This window comes from Ambystoma mexicanum, chromosome 6q (assembly GCF_040938575.1).
Source record: "Ambystoma mexicanum isolate Mex_15411 chromosome 6q, UKY_AmexF1_1, whole genome shotgun sequence".
NCBI classification, from domain to species: Eukaryota; Metazoa; Chordata; class Amphibia; order Caudata; family Ambystomatidae; genus Ambystoma; species Ambystoma mexicanum.
Window position 1 is genome coordinate 80,016,431 of NC_090937.1, and position 16,735 is coordinate 80,033,165.

General features: G+C 46.6%; 1 protein-coding gene across 2 annotated transcripts in view; it reads right to left on the reverse strand.

Moving 5' to 3' along the window:
• The window catches only part of UBA6 (ubiquitin like modifier activating enzyme 6), a 1,607,755-nt gene that overhangs the window by 761,948 nt on the left and 829,072 nt on the right, over positions 1 to 16,735 (reverse strand). For both annotated transcript variants that reach the window (XM_069630498.1, XM_069630497.1), the window contains exon 19: positions 11,321 to 11,502. In XM_069630498.1, the coding sequence (XP_069486599.1) occupies positions 11,321 to 11,502 (182 nt within the window). The remainder of the gene's footprint in view (positions 1 to 11,320; positions 11,503 to 16,735) is intronic.

A 16,735-nucleotide genomic window follows, 5' to 3' on the forward strand; every position in this document is an offset into this window, starting at 1 on the left:
GCTATTACCGCACTGATTTCATCTAGTGTCAGCTGGGCATCAAGCATCTCCAACTGCTCTCCCTCTAGCTTGGGTAATTCTATTTGAGCTAGGGCGTCACCAATCTCCCGATCGTTCATCATATCTTTTGAGTATAGGGACACACAAACTCAAGAATACCTCATTAATCTTACTTTGGGTCCCAACAATGGCATAATTTGCAATAGCGCTAATCATATCTCTTGGTTCTTCCCATTTACATAACCATGCCAGCAAAATCTGAGGCTTGTGTCCCTCAGTGTGTAGCCTCTGGGTATATTTTGCAACATTCAGTTTAACCCAGCCTTCCCCACTCCCACATGCACTTTTGGCACAATTACAGCAACCTTTCCGACCCTCCCTCCACCTTCTCCTCTGTGCTCCCCTCCCGCACAACAGCATCTTCAATCTCCTATAGGTTCCGGACTATCTCCTTTCGGAAGCCTCCCATTTTCCCCAATCGCTGCCCCCCTCATAACTACTTTGAAGGCGTTCCACAAAGTGCCTGAAGTTCTCCGCAAACATATCCCCCAGATAGCTATTAAAATCATCCTCCAATAAGGCATCCGCTCTTAGCCACCAAGTTGGTACCAGGGGTCTCTGTGCAAGTCTCTGCCATGTTGCTACCGACGGTCATGATCTGAAAGGGCTCTAGCCTTATATGTCCACAAACTTGCCCAAAGTTTCCATCCCAGTGAAGATATAAATCCATACGTGCCGAAAAATGGAAATAACCCTGTGCCTCGCCATGTCTTTCCCTCCATATGTCTACCAATTGTAGATTCCGCAAGAGGGAACCAAGAACATTAGCCCGTGGTGCAGGTTTCTATATTTCCCATCTGATCTATCCAAGCCAGGATTAAGGGGCAGTGAAGTTGCTGCCCCAAACCCATGGTGATCCTCTGTATGCAGGCAACTTTGAGTATAACGCAGTGGTGTTGTGTTTTGGAGCATATCTGTTCACCAAGCAGACTTCTCCGTTTTCTAATCGCCCGTGTACCACAACCATTCTGCCCTCATCATCTATTTTAAACTCCAATAACTGGAAGTGGGCCATGGGAGCAATCCAAACAAGAAGAACCCTGGCATACCCCGAAAAGGGCGAGCCATACAGCTAACCACCCCATTCCCTAGATATTGTACCATGTCTGTCAGCCGTGAGGTGCGTCTCCAGCAGTAGCGCAACCTGTATTCTCATCCTGATCAAATATGCATGCACGCAATCTCTTGACATAACTATTAAGCCCCCTTCTACAAGACTATACCTAGGCCATTGAGCATTGTTTTAAGAGGTTCCACCGGGGCTTTCCTTGTCCCACCACCCCTCAAGCTTGTTTACCAAATCTCCTCTCTCGGATCGGCATCTTGCAAGAGTGGGACATTTTTTCCCTGCCTACTGTTATTGCAGTGCAGAGCAGAGCATTGCAGTCCTCCACCCTGGCTGGGGAGTCGAGCACCGTGGATTTGCACACTGAGCCCAATGCACCTGTCAAACTAAACACTCCTCTTCAACCAAACATTGCCCATATTCCCTCCCCTCCTTCCGTTCCCTGAAAACCATAACCCCTCCCCCCAGAACACCCATGCCCCAACAACAGGCCAGCAGTGAGTGGCCTGCTCATGCTCAGCCGCCTCTCCCGTATCCTCCTCCCGCTCTCTGAGTAACGAGCAGCAGCTTAATGCCTTAAAACGGGCATCTGAAGTTACAACAGGGGTATGCAGCGATCGCCAACAGCTTCCCCCTCCAGGGAACCTGCTCTCTGTCCTGGCGTCCTTGTTCCACACACTCCCACATTTCCTCCAGTATCCCCATGCCCCTTCCACCCAGGATGCAGGAGGGAAAAGCCAATAGGAATCCTACTCTGCGTGTTCCAGCACCACCAATTTATGGTTAATTATTAGCTATGTTCGGGAGCCGCGGCACCCCCTGTGCATCCATCCTGGAGTGTGCCTCTGACGTGTCCTCAAAAAAGTGTGATCTACCGTTGTTTAAAACCTTCAGCTTGGCCGAATAAATCAACATATACTGTAGGTTTGCTCATCGTAATCGTTCTTTGTTCAGCCCGACGTTGCTCTACGCTGCTGCACCAAGACAGTGTAGTCAGGATATATCGCCAAGTTTGATGAATCTCTAGAAAATGCAAGAATCCTTTTCCTATCCTTATAGTTCATGATCTTTGCTATCAATGGTCTCGGGGGGAGGAGGGGTAAGAGGGGGTGCTCACCAGCGGAGGTCTGTTCGCCAGTGATCTATGGCGCTCTCTCGACAGTGAATCCCTGTGTTAGCGTGGAATCTCTGCTTTCTCCTCCCTCTGGAAGCCCTAGTATCCTGATGTTGTTCCTGCGGGCTCTTCCCTCTGCATCTTTCGCACGGTGTTCTAGAGTCTTCAAACAATCCAGCAAATTTGCTACTTGGTTCTGAGCGCTTGCAATGTTGGTTGTGTTGTCTTGCACCTGCTGTTCCGCCGTGCCCAAGCTGTCCGCTAATGCTCATACATCTTGGCGCAGCAGACGACGTCTATGATGACTGCATCTATCTTATGCTCCAGTGCTGTTTTCAGCACTGCAATTGCTGCTAGAATGGGGAATTACCCTTGCTGAGCTGTCTGTGAGGATGTTGCCGTTTCCACGAGATCTGCTTGCTGTGTCATGTCATTCCTCTCCTTGTGTGTGTATACGCCTCCATGACAGTCTGTCTGGCTTTCCCTTTATGGCCCTTGTCCGACATTTGGAATTAATGCTCAAGCCAAGTCAGTGCTGTCACCCAGAGCTCGCACTCTTCCTGTATCCCTTCTCCCCGTGCCACTTTAGAGGCATCTCTTAGTCCAGCCGCGTTCTCCGGAGCACTACAGATGTCACTCTGCTCCCAACCGTGTCACTGCCTCTCAGACGGTCAACCCACAGGATGTTATACGCCTGCTCTGCACAGTCTCAGAGTGGCAATTGCAATATTCACCACTTCACTGCCGGGCTTTCTGGCCTGCTTCTCTCCTTATCTGCCTGCAGTGCCACAGGATTGTGTCTCAGATTGTGCCCCCCGCCCCCATGAACTCACCGCAGTCCCACCACCTCGCTCCGCCTCCTGGTCAATTCCGCAGGATCTCTGTGTGACACAATGTCCCAATCTAATGCATCTAAAGGCCTTCCATGTGCCTCTCACAGGCTCTCTATTATTGTCCTGGTTCCGTCGCAGCCACTTGGGCTCAACACAGTGTGCGTCTTGCCACAATGTCTGGTGGTTGCCCTCTGTTAGGCAGAATCCTGTGCAGTGCCCTTAGGGACCACTACACACAATTAAGACCACAAGTGGTAATACAAGTTCACATTTGGTACACGCCTGTACTACTATGTTAAAATGGTAGCAGTAGCGGAGCAGCCAGGCCTATCTCAAGAGAATAAGAGCAGTAGCAGAGATTACACAAAGGGACCACAATTACTGTGACTCAAGCGAACACCGACCCAAGGTTTCAGGTAAAAAAATATAAGTACATTTATTTTTAAACCATTTTTTATAAACACAACACCAGTATTAATTCAAAACCACACGTAAAATACACTACAACCAGCCAATTCACTTGGTACAGTAGGACTCAAGGTAGTTACCCTATGTTTTAACGGACCGGTGTTGTGAATCAAACGATGTTACCGGGAATACACATGCTATCACTTTTTGACAGTAATGATAGTTCGGTCTTACTAAAGATACACGTATCCACGGCAAGAAATGTTACCAGGGCAAAAACACACTTAGCACCTGAGTTAACCAGAGAGAGTTGGGGGTAAAAGTCATAGGCAATACTTTTGTCAGGGCAGACAGAATCAGAGAACACTCATTGACAGAAATTCAAGAGTCAATAGGCCGGAGCCAGTGTCAAGTGGAACCGGGTTCCTGTTGTCGAGGATCACACAGTCGGACAGTTCAAGATTCAACGTAGCCAGTACTTAGATATTGTCAACAGTGGAAGCAAAAGTTATAAGGAGGGAGGGAAGACAAGGGCAAGCCTTGGAAGAGGAGGAAAGGGATTCACCCTAGCTCCTCGAAGCAGAACACAGTACCTTATTCAAGGAAGAAGCTGGTGCCACGGCAGTTGTTCCTGGTAGATTCCTGCAGACCCACGGTTCCTGGAGCTTCAGCAAGAAGGACGACGTCTGGAGGGGTCTGCACCACACAGGGATGAATCCAGCAGCAGCAACGTGAATAAAAGGTGCGCTCCTTAAAAACAGGAGAGGCTCTTCAGCTGACTATCCGGCCCACTACAGAAGTGTGCAGCGATTATGACCACGAAGAGGATCCTCTGGCTGTGGAAGATGAGCTGTTTGACCCCACCAGGCTCAAGGGAAGAAGACTTCGGACTGGATCTTCTCTGGTCGTCGAAGGGTAGATAGCTCAGGACTGCAGCAGGGCTTCACCGGGATGGGGTAGTTGCAGCAGCCATCTTCTTCTCCGCTTCTCTTCGGTTCCTTGTAGTTCCAGTGGCGACTCTCTGACTTCTAGCCCAAGAGTCCTGCGTTTTATGCAAAAATCGCCCATTCACACAGCCTGGCTGTCAATCACGCAGCAGGGGGGTTGTCCAGCCCGGACAACCACCTCAGCCAAACATGGCAAAGTGCGACTTTGGGTTTCCTAGGATACCCTGTGCAGGGGGTGACTACACCCCTCCCTCACATTCAGCCCACTTAGATACCCAGGTGCCTAGAGGAGGGCTTCTTGGCAGAAGCCCGCCAAAAGACAGTGAACAAAGAAGGCAAACCTGGTTTGCCGCGCAAAGTAAAACACAAGAAGGACTTTAACAAAAAGAAATGGTGAATAAACCCGACTGGAGCCAAAAAAAAAAAGTATTTGGTCAAGCGGGTTTATGTTCGAGGCTAATATAATAGCCTAAAACAATACCACGTTTATATAGTATAAACACGGTAGAAAAGTTAGGGTAGATACCACTGCCACCAGCCAAGTCTAAATGTTAAAAGAGCAAAACAATTCTCTAGGAGGTACAGATAAAAAGGGCTAATGAGTAACCCTTTCCAATACTCCATGTAAGATGGGGTGTACTGGATCTGTGGTTAAATGACTATGTAAAGTTAATGGCAACTTTACCCTTTTCTGGGGGACAGGAGTCAGCCTCAGAAATGGAGTCGGTGGGAAGTCTAAAAGACAACCCTGTGTCACTGCACTGAAGGTGCTGTGTAACACACAAAAGAAGGGGGCTATTGAAGTGGTGTACTCCAGAGCCCACAATCACAAAAACAGATGAAATACACATGGCAAAACATGGTTAAGAGTGGGGGAAAAGCTCACACTCTTACCAAGTGAAAAAAATGTACTCCAGAAATCCAGCAAAGCTGCTGAGGGACTCACTAGGTAAGGGAAATTAGCCATTGAATGAGAATTCTCCCTAACACCCTCCACTCGGTATCACCCTACAGCCGTTCGTTGGTGCCAGTGCAGACCCCTTGTTTTAATGTACCCAGGTCAGAGCAGCTTGCTGTTAGTTATGATTATGTCTTAAGGAAGGCATGGTATCAACTGTAAGACAGACACAAGTGACCACAGTTCAAGGGTGCTTATTGAACTGCAAAAAGGATTTGAAAAATGCATATCTAATCCTAAATCTACAGATGGTTGCAAGCTACTACCAAATAATAACGCAGTCCTCGTAGTGTCTTGTCAAAATAAAAGGGCCAATACTAATAAACCTATTGCCAATTCTTGCCTCTAAATACAAATAGTGTGATAAACAATGTAACGAAAAAGAAAGACATGTTCACAAAATTATATGTCAGGGTGTTCAGGCCCTTGGCCTTACATTTCCCCAGCTTCAACACAGGACAAGGCGCTATACTCGAGCTTGGCACAGTCTCTGGCTTATCTTACACAAGGATACAATTCAATCATTAGCATCAGGGCCTTTCAAAGTCTCTTTATTCAGAGGGCCTGATGCGACAAACAATACGTTCTTTTCCTCTTTCAGATTATCACAAGTACTCAAGTTCTTAGGTGATTCACTATAGAACTCGGATCCCCCGCAGCCGGGGTCAGATCCTTTAACCACAATGTTTGTACATTAGTTATGCATCAAATTCCTCGTGAGGGATTCTTTCTCGGGTGACTCACGGTTCACCCCGGATGCCCCCACAGTCAGGCTCAGCTCTCAGATCCCCCTCGGTTGAGCTCAGATTCCTTTTAACACAATGTTCATAACTTTACACTTAACACAACTTTGCTTTAACCAAAGTATTTAGCTAATCTCCCTCCGCCAGGCTCGGACCAACTTCCTACACGATTTCATCAACTATCGAAGACTTTCGAATGTGCACAGGGTTTTTGCTTGACCAATTGCAGGACTACTTTGATTTCACAATTCTTTATCATTCTTCACATTTGCCATCTTTCAGCTGCATATCTAACAGACTTTCGAATGAACACCCACGTGGTGGCGGACCACTGTCTACGGTATTGTATCTTGGCTTCAAAGTTCAATCACTCATCCGCTGACTAATTGCTTTTGCGTCACTTGCCACATAGGCTTCATACACTGTTCTCTTCAGTTTTCATTATACAATGTTGCCGCTTGCAACCTTGGCTTCAACACAGACCCAACTCACCGGCTGTACGAACTTCACTAGCGCTGCTTTGTTGTAGGAGGCAAGGACAGTACTATGGTGGCAAACGATTCTCCCCGCCTTAACTATCGACACAGGAAAGCCCTGGGTACCTCACACACTACAGCGTTCTTCAGCCTCGATTCCTGGTCTTACGTTTCCTATTCTTGAAGGTTCATGAAAGTAACAGTCCTTCGTTGAAAAAGTCAAGGGCACTTCCCTCCTACAATCCTCTTCAGTTTTGCAGTCTTTTGGCTTGTATTAAACTGCCATCTTGGAACCGCTGCTTAATTGTGTGCTTTGCCTTGCTCAGAGTGTGCTTTTGTGCTTCGCCTTTTATTTGTGTGGGAAAGTATCATGGAAGTCAGGTGTGTGTGTGTGTGTAATTGTCAGTGATTGCCTGACCCTGCCTGACCATTGTATTGGGACACGTCATGTATACGGCTCGGGTGGTTATTCTGTTTTCTCTCACAGTGAGTTGTCCGTGAGAAAGTGTTTGTGTTGGGAAAGGGTGGTCAGAGGGGTTGAGTTCCTAAGTATCCTGTGGTAGGATGGGGTAAAGGTGTTACAGGGAAAGGGATACCGCATCTCGCCATCCGGTGTCCCGCTTCCGCTCCCCGAGGACCCCTCACCCAGGTGATCCTCCGGCACTGGTCCACCCCCAGGAACTGGATCCAAAAGTGATGACTGTGTCCTGACCACCTGGATGACAGATCCCCGGGGACTAGCGGGTGAGCCACCTTCAGGTTTCTCACAATGTTCATGGCACTCCATATACATAGTCCCCGCAACTGTCACACTACCCTCACTCTGCACGTGCATACCAATCTGGTGATGAATTTGTGCCTGGTTCTGAATGTTCTTGGCACTGGTTGTTGTGCCTGTGAGTTCAGGTGCAATGACTGGAGATCCTCAAGGAGGCACAAAGTTGCTTCTGCAGCACTTGACAGCAGCATCCCAATACCTTGTCTGCCGTTGGTGGTGCAGGGTGACAGCATTCGGGGCAAGACTTCCTCTTTTCCCTGCAGCCCTGTGTTCTTTGAATCAGGAGTGCAAGTGTGCTTGGGCTGTGTTTCCCAGGTGTAAGCTTTCTAATTACTGCGGTGCCCGCTACACTCTCCGAGGACCGGGAGGTGCACCGCTCTTCCTCCAGGCTCCATGTCAATGTCAAAGGACTCCCTATGGGTCTCTAGCCTTGTTGTCTCCCGGGCCTGTGACGTGTGTCCACCAACCAGCCCTCTTCTTAGTCCAGTGCTCCATCGGATCTAGACCCGCACGGGATCTCTGCAGAGGTCCAGGAGCGGTCTCCTCTTTCGGCCCCAGTTCCGAGTTCCCAAGCAGCGCCTCAGAGCGCCCCGGCCACCATCATGGGTAGTTTGGTCTTGGCAGTTAATGGCTTTGTTCTCCCTCAGCTGCCCAGATTTGTCATCGGCACACCGCAGCGCAGGTCTCAGCTGCGCCAGATCGCTTATTCCTGCAACCTCGGGTGAAATCAGGCAGTTTAATCTTTATGTAGGATCATGCAGGAGCTCTGCAGAGTTGCTGCCTCAACACATGGCCACTAGCTGCACCCCCGATCCTTAATGCCATCTCTCTTCGCAATATTCGTAATCCGGCTATTCGTTTCATTGTGCTGGCTCCAGATTTCACTGTGTCCTATCCTACTTGGCGTCCCCTTAATGTAAGAGCACCATGTCAACGAGATGCCCCCTTCTTGTACTAGCAGGTCATAGAGAAGTCATCAATCTTTTGCTAGCTTGGAAGAAGACCACACTAATCCAGTAGCCTAATGGACTAAATTTGACCAGCAATCGCATTCCCTGCAGATTAATTTGAATCAAAAGTGGTATACTAGGTGAGCTTCAGGGTAACCCCAGGATTTTCTTCACAAACCTGTACTCAATGATAGCTAAGCTTTTATAGTGCGTTACCTCATAACTCTGCGCCACAGAGGGCCGCCTGACTGGCTTGTAGCCTCTCATTGCACTGTTATGTTCTCTTGTGAATTTAGCAATTGGCACACTGCACCTGCTCAGCACAACCCCCCCAGCCTTTTCAATGTGATTGGTCCATGAGCAATTGTCATTGACCCAAAGGACGAGATAGTCATTTGATTTGATTTGCTAAATCTTTCTCCTTGTTGCTTAACCTCAACCTTTAACTTGATTCTTTTCTTTTTTTTTGAGACCACCAGAATTTTTGTTTTTCAGGACATTGATGGTTAAGCCATTGTCACAGCAGCATTCCTGGAAAATAGTGGATTGTGCTTTAAAGCGTGTGGGCGGTCAATGAAATAAGTGCTGCATCATTGACAAACATTAAAATTGTGTAACTTCCTCCGCCCATAGAAGGAGCTTAAGATGAGATGCTCAATAGGCAATCAATAATGCTGTTGATGAAAATATTAAACCGTTTTGGTGCAAGCATATAGCCATGTCAGCCTTCTTCCAGGGACTGCTTCAGGGGTTTGCAGGCGCAGTTGCTGCTGCCATGTGTTCATGTGAGCTAGTTCCAGAGGCTGTGGGTCAGAGGTCAGTTTCAGCGTTGGGATTTAGTCTGGCTGTACGTGATTCAGGCTTCTGAAGATTAGACAGCTGGCCACCCTTTACTTGGAGATGGATATCTCCAGGGATCAACAATGCCAGGACACCTCGTGGACACGAAGACAACAGGTTTTGTCAGGGGTCGGCAGAATGAAACGGCGTCAGGCAATCTTCATAACACGAACAAAGGAGCAAGCACTGCACAGCTTCTCTTCAGTGAAGGAGGCTAAAACCAAGGGAGCAGACGTCTTCATATACAAGCTGAAGATCCACAGAGTTAAAAGGAACAAGGATACACTCAGAGCGGCAATGGCAGCAGCAAGGTAACCCCATAGGGAACTGGTCAGTCTCCCAGGTGATCCAGAGGCACTTCTGAAGGTTCAGCAGGCACAAATCCTTGAGCAGGGTTCAAGACAAGCTGTTCCCATCAGCTCAGGGTTTGAAGCACCGACAAGTGCCTTCTTGAGAGCAGGACAGAGGAGCAGAACTTGGCTGGGGAACTGTGTCTGCTGGAACGGTCGTCTTCAGGTTTTCGGCGGGCTGCACTTCTTCGTAGAGGTCCTGGCTCCAATGATGATGCCTCAGCTGGAAGGCAGGAATCTTTTATTCACGACTTGGACTGGAGTCGCCACCAGGTCCAGCAATGGTAAGGATCTGCACCATTCAAACCAGCATGAGCTGCATAATCTTGGACAGACACTGGCCACACATTCTGCCCGGCAACAGACACTGCGGCTCAGTTGTGGACTGAGACTAGACAGACCCAGCCCCCACATCTGGGTACATACACAGACGCTACTTTGTCTGGGAAAGCAGAGGCTTTGCCCAGCAAAGGGCTTTCCATATATGTCAATTTCAGACCCAAATTTGCAGGAAAAAGGCCAAAATACAAAATGGCCAAAGGACAGGCAAACATCTTGAGGCATGGACATTTTAGAGTATATGTTACTCTGTATGGTATTATGCAGTAAAATTCACAAGTACACAAATAAAAAGTAAAAAAACGGTAGAAAAATATCCAGTTCCACCAGTCCATCCTAGACGCATAGTAATTGTAACCACAAAGTTACAAAAGGAAAAGTTATAAGGCTACAAGGTTTCCTAACTGCACTTAACTTTAAGGTAACGTATGTAGCTTTGAAAATACAAGAAATCCATTAAGGAAGACATCGTCCCCCACCAGTACTGATAGTATTATGGACCAATCCGTATCTCCATAATAGTGAGTGAAAAAACAAGGCAAGCAAAGCAGAGGGCTTTACTTAGCTCCAAAATATCAGGTCAGCAATCAAACAAAGTAAAAAGAAAGGGTTTCCCCATAGAAGTCCATAAGAGGAAAGCAGCCAAAAAAATATGTTCCAACCATTGCACAAAAAGATTTTTTTTAAGAAAAGGTTTGAGAAAACAGAGTGCCAAGTGCATGAAAAAAAGGAACCGCGTTAAGGGCATAGTCCGTACTATATGTAGGAGTATCAACGTCTTGCTCAGAGGCTAGGGGCGCAGTAGCTGAGGATGGTGTTCGTCCAGCAGCACTAATCGCCCTGTCGAGATTTTCCAGGAACAGCTGACGCAGGAGACTATCTATTCGGATGAGAAATCCATAAGAGGATGCAATCAATTAAAAAAAAGTTTCTGAATCTATGATTTAATACATCGCTTAGTAATTAAATAATCGATATCTTGGCTGAACTGCCAGATACCGTATGATAGAACACAACGTTGCACTTCATGGATGGATGGATAAAGAACTCTGATGTTAATTACCCGAAATTACTGTGTCCGAAAAGGTTGTACCATTTAGAAACCGAAGGAATAGACCAACCACCTGTCCCATTTCTAGATGCAAGCACTAAAGTGTATGGAACAGGGTTTCTTGAAAGGTTGATGGAATCTAGTTTTTCATTGGAAATCAACATTTTACAGCTACCAAGTTACCCCAGCTTTCAAAATTACAACTTTGGTTATGCCTTATAATAGTTTGTTCGGGCCCCACCAATGCTCATATTGGTGTCCTGACCCATGGGTTTAAGACACTATGGTCAACAGAAAGCTAAAGCCCACAAAAAGAGTTAAAAGTGTGAGAAGACGAGATGTGGGAGGGACACTAGAGGGCAACCGTAAGCTTAGACAGTTGAATTGAACTCTGAACACAAATGTACCTGTCAATGTATCTCCGTGCTTCCACATTGTCGAGGGCCATCACCACAACATCATGCCGGTTGTAGAAGCCGTCATCATAAATGTTCTCTGTAGCTGGACAAACCTTGTTTAGATGAGGGTCTATTTTTAGCTGAGGGTTGATGTTTAAAGTTGCTAGTGCAGCAGTACAACTCTTCGGTTTCTAATGGAAACATGTACATCAGTTATACATCTATCAACTTAATGGGTATCACAAAGAAAGAAAACAAATGTAACATTCGAACATCAAACATTTGCAATTGCTCAACATGTTCTCATAAAATGAGAAAATGTTGAGCTAGTATACCGTAATTATTTATTAATAGTGTATGTCTTCCCTAAACAACAAGTGTGTTCACATGAGCTTTTGTATGCAGACCATTATTTTGAAAACTTTGCAGTGTTGCTCAATGTATACAGCAACACTGCAACAGTTCAAGGTTTTTTTTTGTTTTCAAATGGGCGCTGTAATTGTCCCCCTCTCTCTCATCTAATAAATCACCTCTTCCCTATACCAGTTTATTTTAATGTTTTTGGATTTGCACAAATAAGTATACAGTCTTACAGTTTCAATCCACAATCTGTTGGTCGCTTATTACACTTACAAGTAAGTAGATATAGTACATTAAGACTGAGTAGTACCCACATTAATCCCATGTTCAGGCCAGCTGTGAAGGGGCATCACGCAGACAGTGCTCCCAAGCAGTAGGGCATGATGGTCTCAAGTACATCCACTACACCCAGTTTCCGATGCCAATCTGGCCCATGCCTACATACCATTTATGAGTTGTTGCGACGTCATATAGGGTGTCAGAATGTTAACGGTGGCTTGTCATGCATAGGATGAAACATGTCCCAAACTAACATCTTCCAGGACTCATACGTTGCCCTAGTTGTCGCTTCCAAACTGCACCACGTACCAACCCGCACTCTCGTTTCTGCTTCAGCTCAGGTCTCAAAATCTTTGTGCCATTGTGTGTATTGTGGGCCCCCAGTTGACATCCACGCCATAGCAATGCACCTCTTGGCTAGAATGCACGCCATGTCCATGAATTCTATGATGTGTTTAGACTTACCATTCCTTGAGTATGCACCCAACAGGCACTCGTTCAGGCTCCAGGTATACCTAGTGACCCCAGTCTTCTTGCAAGCCCGCTCAATGCGAGCACAGAAACTCTGCACTTTCCCACAGCCACAGTTTATTAATGTAAACATCTATACCGACAGACAGCATGCATTTGGGGTGGTTCACCATTTTTGGGAAACTATGGGCTGAAAGGGGATTTTTAACATCTCATGGTACCAAGAGCCAACATGGTTCATTGATAGTGCAATTGTTATCAGCATTAGCACTCCCTACACAACTAGCAATAATGAACTGCACCGCACACCAGAGGGTGACGGATGACATAGGAAAAGGAAATGCTTTCACTGAAAGGATAGACAAACAAACTGCTACCGATTCACACTTGGGAATGTATGTGTTGGATTCAGCCAGATGGGTTGCGGATACTGGTATGATGGAAGATGGGGTTAACAGTGTGAAAGAAATTCCGGCTGAAGCAACCACAGAGGAAATTAAACAATGGAGTGAAGGTCCAGCAGGGTTGGATAACAAGGTTGTTGGGTAGACCATGAGAAACAGCGATGGATGCCCAATGCATATTTGACTGCTGCAGTCACTATGGCTCACGGACCAGCGCACATATGGGCAAAGTTAATATGTCAACATTTAGACCATGAATGGCACAATGAAAACATCGCTAAAATTGCTGAGCGTCTGGTTCAGAATTGTATGATATGTCTGGAACACAACATTGGAAAAGGAACACCAACACCAAAGGGTCGTTTTGGACCTCGCTCCATGCCTTTTGAAGTGATCCATCGAGATGGAGTGCTGCCAAAACTATAAATATGTGCTAGTAGTAATCTGCACATTCAGCAAATGGGTTGAAGCTTTCCCACTGAAGGATAACACCACTATGTCTACTGCCAACATAATGTTAAGAGAATATTTCCAGAGGTTTGGGTTACCGAGAGTAATTTGGTCGAACAACGGACAGCATTTTATAGCTGCCGTCATACTACAGGTATGTGCAGGGCTTCAGATCAATAAGCATTTTCACTCAGCGAGGCATCCTCAGAGTGCCGGTTTGGTGGAACGCCATAACGGTATTTTGAAGAATAAACTAGCAAAGGTGTGTGCACATAGCAACCTGAAATAGCCCGACGCCTTACCGTTAACTTTACTTTCAATTCGAACATCCGCCCAGTCAAAAACAGGACCCCCCCCCCCATATATGAAATTGTGATGGGGAGGCCTGCTAATGGAATGCACCCAGACCTAAAAAGCTGGCTGTCCTAGAGTATCCACTATTGTGATCAGTTGACTCAAAATCTGCGTTTGATTCACCAACGGTTCGAGCAGCTTTGCCCGTGAAATACAAAGGACCATGCCATCGCATTCTGCCCGGTGACTTCATCTTACTGAAACATTTGGAAAGAGGGGCGTGCCTTGCAGCTCGCTGGAATGGACCCTACCTGGTGCTGCTGGCCACCCAAACAGCTGTTCGTGTTACTGGAAAACTTCATTGGATCCACACGACACATGTGAAATGAGTGCCCTTGCCTTTGCCCTACAACAAGTGGGACGAGAAGGAGATTGTTGAGTCTGCCACACATCGTGTGCCTGTCCAAATCGACACCAAGTGTGGTAAGAAACCACCTCCGAAGCCTGTGAGGCTTGGGAAAACTGCTGCAGCTGCTTCTTTTTCTTCATCGACCAACCTTGCTTCTCCGGAGATCGACAATCCTGTGTTCACTGATCACTCTGTACCTGGGGTTTCAAGATACAATCTTCATCCAAGGAAATAGTTTCGGGATTGACATTACATTTTGTAATAGAACAGGAAAGGGGTAGGAATACTGCACCCACAAGAAACCAACTCTGTGCCATTCCCTCATCATTCCCCTGACAGCGAATAAGGGGCAGGTAGTGGCAAAGAAGACTTCTAGCAAGATTGGCCATGTGGTCAAGTGCCACCTACGGATGAACTTCTAGAGCCTATCAGTGAGGCTTCTTAACAGACGCTGAAGGACGATGCCCATGTTTGGGACTGCTCGTAGAAATGGGGACATGGTATTGATGGGCCTGCCTCCCAAGGGCCATGGTCCCCGAGGGCCAAATGGATAATTGTTCTGGTGATTACTTGTATTATGGTTGCATTGATACCTGTACTATATCTGGAAAATGTGCATCCACTCGATACTCTCTTGCCAACTATTAGTGCATCCACTAGGTCTCCACTGCATGTGTATGCAGACACTCTTCGTCCAGGTGATCTCAGCTATAGAGGGGTTTAACATTATGATACCACCGTCATTATGCTCATGAATGCTATGCATGCTATTTTGAATAAAACTAACTGTTGGGGTTTGTTCTCATCTGCCACTACATGGTGAGAAAGGGTTAGGTTGGTATATTCATCCTCTCCCCCTGTCCACTGCATGTTAGGCTTCATATAGGGCACTATTCTTTGGGTGTTGGAACAATAGTGCAACAGGTAACTTTGATGGTACAAACATCAATGAATTTGATCGCTTAGTGGTATTGCCTCTACGATGTTCTGTATTTGTGAATAGAAGCAAATTCAATACTGCCTCTACTAAACACTCTGACAAACATTCTAAACCTCATCAGTCAATGGTCTCTTAAGATGGCTCCAGTAGGAAAGAACAAGTTACTTCTTACCTTGTAACGTTCTTTCGACGGGATGTTCCTCCGACGTATTCCTCATCTTAGATATCTCCTTCCAGCTCTGCTGGCCTCTGAACATTTTTTCTCTAGAGGGCCCTGCGCGTCAACGTCCTCCGAGTCGATGTCCCTCGACAGCCACCGTATCGACGTCAACGTCATCCTGCCTATGAAGGCTGCGCGCAGCGTCCGTTGCTCAGTTCCGTTTTGTAGCCCACAATAATACTTTCTGGACTAGACTAATCACCCTGAAGGAGCGTAAGCTGCAACAACAAGGGAAGTAGAACTCCGGGGATGGATGGGAGGGTCGATGAGGAATACGTCGGAGGAACATCCCGTCGAAAGAACGTTACAAGGTAAGAAGTAACTTGTTCTTCGAAGGGATTGTGTCCTTCGACGTATTCCTCATCTTAGATAGGCTCCCATAGCAGTATTCTATTATTGGAGGAGGGAGTACTGACTTCACGCTGTCTTCTATTGATGAATAGAATGCAGTACAGCCCTTCCAAACCTAGTCTCTTGACTGGAGGAGGAATCCAAATTGTAAAATCATGTAAAGGTATGGACAGACGACCATGTAGCGGCCGCACAGATGTCTTTAACCGGCACACCTCTTTTGAGGGCCGATGAAGCTGCAATACCTCTGGTCGAATGAGCCCTAAGGTTTTGAGGGGGCTCTTTCCCTGCCAGTTTATAACATTCCAGAATGGCTAGAATGATCCATCTGGAAATGGTCTGCTTAGTTATTGGTAACCCCAGCTTGTGACCTGTGTAACCTACAAACAGCTGGTCTGCCTGTCTTATCCTGGCTAGTCTACTGATGTAAAAACTTAAAGCCCTTCTAGGGTCTAGCCTGTGTAACCTCTCTTCCTCTTTCCCCGGGTGAGGAGGAGGATAGAAAGATGGTAGGGTAATCTTCTGAGTGATATGGAATTCAGAAACCACCTTTGGGAGGAAATTAGGCTTCACTTGCAGGACCACTTTGTCTTTGTGAAATATTGTGTGAGGGGGTTTACAAGAAAGAGCTTGTAATTCGCTCACCCTTCTAGCAGATGTAAGTGCTATTAATAAAACAGTTTTAAGGGTAAGGAATCTTAACGAACAAGAATGGAGTGGTTCGAAAGGTGTGCCCATCAGGAAAGTTAGTACTAAGTTTAAATCCCATAGGGGAACTTGGAATGGTCTTGGGGGATAAACATTGGTTAACCCCTTTAGAAACTGTATTACCAAGGGTAACTTGAAATAGGATGGTTCTTCCGCAGTGCGCTTAAAGATGGATAGCGCTGCGAGATAGCCCTTAATGGTGCCAACTTGAAGGCCTGAATTCGCCAAATATAGAAGGAAGGACAAAACCATTGGTGTACCACATGAAAAAGGGTCGATATTCTGTTCTCTACACCAGCTGCAAAATCTGTTCCAACGGCAGCGGTATAAAGACTTTGTTGCTGGCCTCCTTGCCGAAAGCAACACCTCCATAACATCATCAGGGAGGTCCCAATCCTTGTATCTCAACCTTTCAGAAGCCAAGCGTGAAGGTTGAGGGTTTTGATGTCTGGATGGAGAACCTGACCTCCCTTCTGTGAGAGTAGGTTCTCTCTGAGTGGAAGTCGAATTGGAGGGCAGATGGACAAGTCTAGAAGGT